Source organism: Rhinoraja longicauda, chromosome 15 (genome assembly GCF_053455715.1).
Source record: "Rhinoraja longicauda isolate Sanriku21f chromosome 15, sRhiLon1.1, whole genome shotgun sequence".
Classification (NCBI taxonomy): domain Eukaryota; kingdom Metazoa; phylum Chordata; class Chondrichthyes; order Rajiformes; family Arhynchobatidae; genus Rhinoraja; species Rhinoraja longicauda.
Window position 1 is genome coordinate 12,398,329 of NC_135967.1, and position 10,264 is coordinate 12,408,592.

At 47.0% G+C, this 10,264-nt stretch overlaps 1 protein-coding gene across 1 annotated transcript in view; it reads left to right on the forward strand.

Annotated features, from left to right (window-relative positions):
- The window catches only part of ids (iduronate 2-sulfatase), a 12,637-nt gene extending 3,037 nt beyond the window's left edge, over positions 1–9,600 (forward strand). Inside the window, exons 2-7 of the mRNA XM_078412666.1 lie at positions 51–173; positions 960–1,160; positions 1,863–2,033; positions 3,825–3,951; positions 5,924–6,097; positions 7,913–9,600. Of these exons, the coding sequence (XP_078268792.1) occupies positions 51–173; positions 960–1,160; positions 1,863–2,033; positions 3,825–3,951; positions 5,924–6,097; positions 7,913–8,379 (1,263 nt within the window). The 3' untranslated portion in view covers positions 8,380–9,600. The remainder of the gene's footprint in view (positions 1–50; positions 174–959; positions 1,161–1,862; positions 2,034–3,824; positions 3,952–5,923; positions 6,098–7,912) is intronic.
- The last annotated feature ends 664 nt before the right edge of the window (positions 9,601–10,264 follow it).

A 10,264-nucleotide genomic window follows, 5' to 3' on the forward strand; every position in this document is an offset into this window, starting at 1 on the left:
GGTGGACCTGTATTAGCATTTGAGATAAAACTGCTGTTTGCGATCTCTAGCACCAAGACTTAACTAATGCTTCTCATCTTTCAGGGATAGTGTCCAATCATACGGACGATTATCCGTACAGCTGGTCCATTCCTCCATTTCATCCTTCAACGCAAAAATATAAAAATGCCAAGGTAAATCCCAAAAGTCAAATTTTCAAAAGGTTTGTCATGTCACTTGAGTTTGAGGTACTTGTGTTGCTCTGAGGGCCTTAATCCATGACAAACATGGGAAGGGAGGGTGAAAGTCGTAATTGTATCCGCTTCTATACAGTAATGTGAGAGGAGGGTACACATCTGATGTGATCTGGTTGAATGATGGAGGAGAGTTTATGGGCTGAATGAATGTATGGTGTATGAATGAATTCAATCCTCTCTAGTGTATGAACGAACTCAATCCTCTCTAATGGCACCTCATCAAGTTGTGTCTTCAGGAGCAACTTCACTCCAATATCTGGTAGTCCATATCTGGAATGAGTTGTCAGAGGTAGGTAAAGAAACGGATACAATGATAACTTTTTAAGACATTTGGACAGATATATGGATCGGAAGGGTTTGGTGGGCCATTTATCGAGTGAGGAGGGTAACGCTCAACCCAATGCCAGAGGGAAGAAACCCTAAAGAGTCTGAAGATGGGTGTCGACCCGAAACGTCACCTATCCATAATCTCCCGAGGTGCTGCCTGACGCTGAGCTACTCCAGCACTCTGTGTCCTTTTCTGCACTCTGTATCTTTCCCTTTGTTCCACGTATTGTACTTGAGTTTGAACTAATTGTATCTATGATCTGTTAAGATAGCACCCGAAACAAAGCTTTTCACTTTTCACCTCGGTGCACGTGACAACAATAAACCCAAACCTGGTTGCATTTATTCTACTTGGATATAAGATGAACTTCATTAACTCTGATTTATCTTCAATAGGTGTGCAAGGGACCGGATGGTAAAAGATACGCAAACTTATTGTGTCCAGTGGATGTGAAGGAAATGCCAGAACAAACACTGCCTGATATACAGAGCACCGAAGAGGCAATTCGTTTACTGAAAAAAATTAAAAGCACAGGAAACCCTTTCTTTTTAGCTGTCGGTTATCACAAACCTCACATTCCACTCAAATATCCCGAGGTAAGAATTTTGCAGGATGCTGCTGGTTTTGTATGTTAATGCCTGGATTGCATAACACAAGGAACTGTAGATGCAAATTTACAAAAAAAGACACTAAGTTTTGGTGTTGTTTTTATTTGCAAGTCAGGCAACATCTCTTAAGAACATGAATAGGCGAGGTTTCGGATCAGGACCCTTCTTCGGATGGAAGAAAGGGTCCCGACCCAAAACATTCCCCTTCAACCTGAAGAAAGGACACAACCCATAATAACATCACCTATCCGTGTTCTCCAAAGGTGCTGCCTGACCCGCTGAGTTACTCCAGCACTTTGTGATGAAATTTATACGGTTGTATTCAATTGCAAATCAGCTCCCTCCTTCCTGGAGTGAAATGCAATAATGGTAGTGCTGCTGCACCACAGTGCCATAGACCCAGATTTAATCCTGACCTCTGTGTAGAGTTGCACGTTCTCCCTGTGACCGCGTAGGTTTTCTGCGGGTGCTCCGGTTTCCTCCCACATCCCAATGTCATGCAGGCTTACAGGTTAATTGGTCTGCATCAAACATTTCCCCCTCGTGTTGGGAGTGGGTGGGAAAATGGAATATCAGAGAACTAGTGTGAACGAGTGATCGATGGTCAGCGTGGACTCAGTGGGCCAAAGGGGCCTGTTTCTATACTATACCTCTTCAATCTATTAAACTAAATGTCTTATTCTGTTTTAGGAATTTTTAAAGCTGTATCCACTTCAGGAGATCCACCTTGCACCTGACCCTAAAGTCCCATCGAAATTGCCTCCAGTGGCATATAACCCATGGACTGACGTGAGATCGAGAGATGATGTCCGGGCTCTGAACTTAAGTTTTCCATATGGACCCATTCCTGATGACTTTCAGGTGTGTATTTCATCTTCTTTTAAAGGGAACCGTCAGAAACATAGAAACATAGATAATGTCAGGTAATGGAATTGCCAACTATTTTTACACATCGGGTGCTAGGTATACAGAACGAGCTGCCGGAGGAGGTAGTTGAGCAGGTACTATCACAACATTTGAAACATTTGGACAGGTACATGGATAGGATAACATTTAGAGGGATATGGGCCAAACGCAGGCAGGTGGGACTGGTGTAGATGGGCCATGTTCGTAGGCATGGGCAAGTTGGGTCAAAGTGCCTGTTTCCATGCTGCATGACTCTATGCATTTTTATTTGACTGGGGGAAATTACTGCTTGTTCCCAAATCCCACCATGGCTTTTGAACGACATCTAAGGCGTTGTCCTCTTTAACTAACTCTGTGTGAAACACCTCTTGTTAATCACAAGTCTGGACAAAGAAACTTCACAGTCTTGATCTTGTATGTTCAACCAATCTTGGTTGCTGCTGGAGTCAGCAAAAATAGAGAAAAAACATACTAATATTAAATGAATATTTTATAGAGTTAAGAGTGTTTTATTGTCATATGTCCTGACATGGACCAATGAAATTCTTAATTGCAACAGCAGCACAACAGGTTTGTAAACACAGTACTCAACAGATAATATAATAAACAAAAAAACAAAAAAATTACTTACAAAAACAGTACAGTACAGAAATAAAGCTCAAAGTCCCTGCAACCCAGGCAGTTCGTAGTTTGGAGTTTAGTTGGTGTTTGAGGAGCTGCATAGCCTGATGGCTGTAGGGAAGAAGCTATTACTGAAGAAGGAATTACTCAGTCTGAAGAAGGGTCTCGACCCGAAACGTCACCCATTCCTTCTCTCCCGAGATGCTGCCTGACCTGCTGAGTTACTCCAGCATTTTGTGAATAAGCTATTACTGAACCTGGACGTTACAGTTTTCAGACTCCTATACCTTCATTCTGATGGCAGGAGTGAAATGAGAGCGTGTCCAGGGTGGTGTGGGTCTCTGATGATGTTTGCTGCGTTTTTGAGGCAGTGACTCTTGTAGATGTTGGGGAGGTCAATTCCCGTGATGGACTGGGCTTCCAATACCATAACACCCCTGAACTGCAGTTCGGGAAGGTCTGATGTCCTAACTCCCTCCTTCCTGCCCCTCCCAAGTGACAGGAGACCTGCGTCCATCACCTTGTACTGTCGTGACTTGCTTTTTTTTCTAATTGTGTTTTGCACAGATGTTTTTTTGCAGACTTTTGTTTCTTTTTTACTGTCTTGCAGGATTCATATGTAATTTCTGTATATTTGATGTTTTTGTGTCGTGTATGAGCCTATGTGCCTGTGATGCTGTTGTAAGCAAGATTTTCTTTGACCTGTACCTTACGACTATAAACGCAACTTGACTTGACTTGACCTTTATGGGGTGGGAAGTTCCGAATTTTGCCCCAGTGACTCCTGACCTTGCAGTGGGCGGCACAGTGGCGCAACGGTAGAGTTGTTGCCTCACTGCACCAGAGACCTGGGTTCGATCCCGACTACGGGTGCTGTCTATATGGAGTTTGTACTTTCTTCCTGTGCCCGCGTGTGTTTTCTCGGGGCGCTCTGGTTTCCTCCCACACTCCAAAGATGTGCAGGTTTGTAGGTTAATTGGCTTTGGTAAAATTGTAAATTGCCCCTAGTGTGTAGGATAGTGTACGGGGTGATTGCTGGTCGGCACGGACTCGGTGGGTCGACGGGCCTGGTTCTGCATTGTATCTCTACCAGCAGGCCTTATTTGTGCCCCTTGTATGTCACAGTTACTGATTCGCCAGAGTTATTTTGCTGCCGTCTCTTACATGGACACTCAAGTGGGCCGTCTCTTGAATGCGCTGGAAGAACAAGGACTGGCCAATAACACAATTGTTGTGTTCACGTCTGACCACGGTGAGCAATGTTACGTCATGTATAAATCATGTGGGTCTAATACTCATTAATACATATAGAGCATTGAACATAGAACAGTACAGTGCAGGAACAGGCCCTTTGGCCCACTTTGTCCATACTGAACATGATGCCAAGTTAAAGTAATCTCCTCTGCCTGCAGATGATACATATCCTTCCATTTCCTGCATATCCATATTTAGTTTAGTTTACCGTGTACCGATGTACAGTGAAAAGCTTTTGTTACATGCTAACCAGTCAAGAGGAAAGACTATACATGACTACAATCGAGCCATCCACAGTGTACAGGTACAGGATAATATTTAGTGCAAGATTAACTCCAGTAAACTCTGATTAAAGATAGTCCGAGGGCCTCCAATGAGGTAGCATAGTTAAAGTAAGAAATACTGCTGTTGGAGTAGAGGTGTAAAAGAGCGGAACGATTGTAATAGGTTACTGCAGATCCACTTCTGGGACCACGGCGTCAGGTTTTGGGGTGAAGGCAGGAGAATGGGGTTGAGAGGGAAAGATAGATCAACCATGATTGGATGGCAGTCGACTTTGATGGGCCGAATGGCCTTACTCCGTTCCTGGAACTTATGAACAAGCACGTAGAGAGTCACGTGGCTTGGGCACCATCTTGGAATCAAGATGTACCTATCCAAAAGCCTCTTAAACGCCACTATCATATCAGCCGCCACCTCCATCCCTGGCAGTGCATTCCAAGAATCCACCACTCTCTGTGTAAAAAATAAAAAGAATTTGCTTTGCCAATCTCCTTTAAACCTTGCTCCTCTAATCTTGAAGTGATGCCCAAAGGGGAAAATGGTTTCTGAAGTAAATAAGGAAAATTTTGATTTTACTCCTGAACTAATTGATAATGCAATGTAATTAAGTATTACCAATACATTGGCTCCATTGAAATCTTCCACCCCATACAAACTCCATGCTAACAACTAACACCCAATAATCATTTTCTTTCTTAACATTGTTAACCATTGAGCTGGTGGCCGAGCACTTCAACTCCCCCTCCCATTCCCAGTCTGACCTTTCTGTCATGGGCCTCCTCCAGTGCCATAGTGAATCCCACTGGAAATTGGAGGAACAGCACCTCATATTTCGCCTGGGCAGCTTGCAGCCCGGTGGTATGAACATTGACTTCTCCAACTTCAGATAGTTCCTCTGTCCCTCTCTTCCCCTCCTCCTACCCAGATCTCCCACTGTCTTCCTGTCTCCACCTATATCCTTCCTTTGTCCCGCCCTCCTGACATCAGTCTGAAGAAGGGTCTCGACCCGAAACGTCGCCCATTCCTTCTCTCCTGAGGTGCTGCCTGACCTGCTGAGTTACTCCAGCATTTTGTGAATAAATACCGATTTGTACCAGCATCTGCAGTTATTTTCCTACATTGATATGATCAATTGGCTTGATGTGCACCAGGTGGTAATGGCAGCAATCATTTGCATTTATGAAGTACAGGTCACCACTGATTTTATGGCAACTGGTGGTCCGGCATCTCCTTTAACCCGGACAAAATGACGAGAGCGCACTTGGAATTCCCCCCGGAAGTCCCCCCGAAAATGTGGCGCCTAGGATGGGTGAGGCGGCCAATCTCCACCTCATTTGGACTTCTGTGGCCGATCAGCTGGTCAGATTTCCCCCCTGCGGCCGGGGCTCCGGAACTCTGGCCCGGTCAGAGCTGGCAGATCCGTTCCCATAGCCAACCTCTGAGGCCGACTTTGCGGGCCGATATCTCTGTCCCCTGGCGGCCTAGGCGGAACGTTCCGGTACCGTTGGATTCCTCTCGGAGGGTGTGACCTCTGTTGTTCTGTTGGCAAAATGGTTAATCCGGAAAGGTTCTGGAAGCAAGGGTGCCAGAATATGGGGTTGTGGACCGAGAGATGTGAAAGAGGCGTCCACCATTTTAAAACTAATTAGTCTTAAAACTGAATTCCTATTTCATCTTGTCTCCATTAGGTTGGTCACTCGGCGAGCATGGCGAATGGGCCAAGTACAGCAACTTTGATGTAGCAACCCGTGTTCCTTTGATGTTTTATGTGCCAGGACTGACTGCGGCTTTACCTCTTCCAAAGCAAAGAGTGTTTCCCTTCATTAATCCTTTCACTGATCAAGTGGGGAATCTGCCAAGAGGTAAGGTCACAGCTAGGGTGTAGTTGAACTCAGAAGATTTTAAAGTTTGGAGCTGGAACGTTCAGTTTTACAAGTATTGTTGTTGTCCCAACGGTGTTTCAAATGCTCAATGTTCAAACTATTTTGCTCAAAACTTTTCTGAGTAATACCTGCTAAAATATCAAAATCCTGGAGAGTGTAATGAAGCAAGAAATGTATTCAGGAGCCAATGCTCATGATCTCTGAAGGACACAAAGACTGATGTCTGAAGAAGGGTCTCGACCCGACACGTCACCTTCCCATGTTCTCCAGGGACGACACAGTGGTGCAGCGGTACAGTTGCTGCCTTACTCCAGAGACTGGGTTCGATCCTGACTACGGGTGCTGTCTGTGCGGTGTTTGTGTGTTCTCCTGTGACTGTGAGTTTACTCCGGGGAGGAAATTAGGACATCGGAATCGAACCTGGGTCTCTGGCGCTGTAAGGTAGCAACTCCAACGCTGCACCACTTTGCTGCCCCTAATTTTTAGATTTAGGGACAATTTTTACATTTGCCCAGCCAATGAACCTACATACATGTACGTCACCTGTACGTCTTTGGAGTGTGGGAGGTGTAGATCAGTGCATGTTCCTTTAACATAGTGACCTCACCACTACTAACCACTCCCCATGGTCTCTTGTATAACTGTAGCTTCCCCACCTCCAGCTCGCTCTCTAGTGCCAGTGATGACCACGGACAGCTAGGGCATAATGTGTGTAGTGTTATTAATAAACTTATTTAGTAAAAGACTCTGCGTACGAGTGACATCCATTTACATGGTGTCAGATCGGTAGACTTGCGTCTCCTGTTTACCGGTTTTTATTTTATTATTTGTTTCTCCCAATTGTGTCCCCTCGTTGTGTCAACGAGCCTGCACCGCCTCCAGCGGACCCGTATTCACCTCCCGTCCAGTCACCGGTGCCTGATGTGCCTCCTGCTCCCGTCCATCCTCGCGTGCCCCAACCTGCGCCGTCTCGACTGTCTGTGCCCGGCTCGCCCCAGCCCCCTTCCCCTCCTTCGCCTGCGCGTTTGCGGGTATCGCCGCCCGGTTCTCCTCCTTCCCCTGGTTCCCCTGCCTCGGTACCCGCACCCGTCCCTGCTCTTCCTTCGGCCGAAGGGGATGGGGGGTTGCGCACCCGCTCTGGGCGAGTGGTCAGGCCGCCTGTCCGGTACGGTGGGTACGAGTAGTCTGTGTGGTGCTGCATTCTATCTGCTCCCTGCTTATAGTTTAAGTCTAGCGTATGAGCCGTGGTCGCTTTTGTTTCCAAGAGGAAGGATGTAGATCAGTGCATGTTCCTTTAACATAGTGACCTCACCACTACTAACCACTCCCCATGGTCTCTTGTATAACTGTAGCTTCCCCACCTCCAGCCCGCTCTCTAGTGCCAGTGATGACCACGGACAGCTAGGGCATAATGTGTGTAGTGTTATTAATAAACTTATTTAGTAAAAGACTCTGCGTACGAGTGACATCCATTTACAGGAGGAAACCGAAGATCTCGGAGAAAACCCACGCAGGTGATGGGGAGAACGTACAAACTCCGTACAGACGGTGCCCATAGTCAGGATCGAACCTGAGTCTCCGGCGCTGCATTCGTTGTAAGGCAGCAACTCTACCGCTGCGCCACGGGTGATTGTTGGTTGGCGTGGAGGGGCCCCTGTTCTCATGCTGTATCTTTGTACCAACCAAATCCATCACAACACCCATACCTCCTGAATTTTCAAAAACTCAATGTCTTTCTCCACAGTGGAATTTTTGTTTAACCTTTTTAATGGAAGTGTTCACGTTTTGTAACAGGTTCGATGGTGGAGTATAATGTGGAATTGGTCGACGTGTTCCCGATGGTATGTCAGCTGCTCGGGCTACCTGTGCCCCCACCGTGTCCAAAGCCTTCCTTTCACGTGGAGCTCTGCACCGAGGGAGAACGTACGGCCGGCCCTTGGAACCACAGGGCCACCAGCGATGCCCGGGATGAATCGTTTGTCTTCACCCAGTACCCCCGCCCAGCAGACAGCCCTCAGCCCAACTCTGACCTCCCTTTGCTGGAGGACATTCGCATCATGGGATACTCCATCCGCTCCAACGATTACAGGTACACAGAGTGGGTGAGCTACAACCCATCCACATTCACCGCCAATCTCACCGACATCCATGCAGGAGAACTCTACCTCCACAAGTCCGACCCCGGGCAAGACCACAACCTGTACAGCAACCTTGAATTTGCTGCGTTGGCCCGCAAGTTATCGGCCTTAATTAAAGTCTGAGGATCATATAGACTTGAATGCAATTGTTATGCGGAGCAGACTTTTTCTACGCTGGGTTGAGATATGTTCAAATGTAATAAAAATGAACTGCAATTTCTAGTTTATACCAAAAATAGACACAAAATGCTGGAGTAACCCAGCGGGTCAGGCAGCATCTCTGGAGGAAATGGACAAATGATGTTTTAAGTCTGAAGAAGGGTCTCGATTCGAAACGTCACCTACTCCTTCTCTCCAGCGATGCTGTCTGTCCCACTGAGTTATCCCAGCATGTTGTGTCTACCTTTGTGTGCAATGTTCGATTCCTTATTGTCAAGCGTACCAAGGTATAGAGAAATTATTTTTTGTTTGCAAACAGATTAGTTGGATTATTGCCATACATAAGTAAAAATCCCCAATTAAGTACAGAAGGCATAGAAACAGCCCGCAGATTCCATACGCAAGAGCCGCCAGGTTTTGACGTCATTTTCAAAGTCCCAGTTGCAGCTGGCCGTAAAGGCCCGTTGTAGATGTTGTCTCCATTCTGGATCGTCCAGCGGACCGTCGTCACTCTCCTTGCCTGGCCCCACCGCTCCGAGGTGTGCTTCCTGCAGCCGACCTTGAGGGCGCGGCAGGAAACCCCCCCCGGTTCTTCTTCCTGGTCCATTGTCCTTCGCCGACTCCCTCCACCCTCCTCTGCGGGTCTCGGCAGTGAGCAGGAGATGAGCCTCGGACCAGGCTCCCACTCCACAGGTGGGTCAGGCCTGCTGCCGGCCGGGGAAAGGCCGCGCCTTGTCGGTTCTCTCCGCCGCGCGGCTCGCCGGGATATGTAGAGAACATAGAATGCTGAGTTACTCCAGCATTTTGTGACTATCTTTGGTGTAAACCAGCATCTGCAGTTCTTTCACAGAATTTTTCACCTATCCCTTACCCTGTTTTTGGTAAATTTAGTGTTGCCTTTTATTAATAATTTGTTTTGAGCTGGCTCTAGCTTGTGTTTGGACAGTGGTTGTTTCAAACAGGTTACTTCTGACGTTCAACTCTTGCTGTGCTTTGAGGTCGATGTGAGATAGCAATTTGCAGCAAAATCCTACACATTTCAGAGCTGACAAACGACAAGTGAAATCTGCTTTGTTCCGTACCATGGAATAAACTGTTGGCCAAGAATCTCAAGCAAGTGCTCTTACTTTTTTCTCGTGCCTCAGTAGCTGTTAACGTCCACTCGAACAGAAAGGCAAGGTGCAGGACACAAAGTGCTGAAGTAATTCGGTGGGTCAGGCAGCATCTCTGGAGGACATGGATAGGTGACATTTCAGGTCGGGAGAAGGGTACCGACACAAAACGTCACCTATCCATGTTCTCCAGAGATGCTGCCTGACCCTCTGAGTTACTCTAGCACTCTGTGGCCTTTCCTGTAAAACAGCATCTGCAGTTCCTTGGTTCTACAAGACGAGACGCTGAGACGGGAATCGAACCTGCGATTTGGAAAGACAAATGTCTCCGTGCCAAGGCTGACATGGAATTCATTCAGGTTACTCTTGCCAGTTGGGAGTGTGAGACACAAGAATTTTGGTTCTGCTTTTTCATTGCCAGTGCAGCTGGTAGACTTGCTGCCTCACAGCGCCAGAGACCTGGGGTCAATCCCAACCTCGGGTACCCTCTGTGTGGAGTTTGCAAGTTCTCCCTGTGATTGCATGGACTTCCTCAAGGGGCTCTGGTTTCCTCCCACATCGCAAAGACGTGCAGGTTTGTAGGTTAATTGGCTCTCTGTAAATTGCCCCGAGTGTGGAGGGAGTGGATGAGAAAGTGGGTTGACGTAGAATTAAGGTGAATTGGTGATCAATGGTCAGCGTGGACTGAAGGGCCGGTTTCCATGCTGTATCTCTAAACTAAACTAAACTAGCTGAGT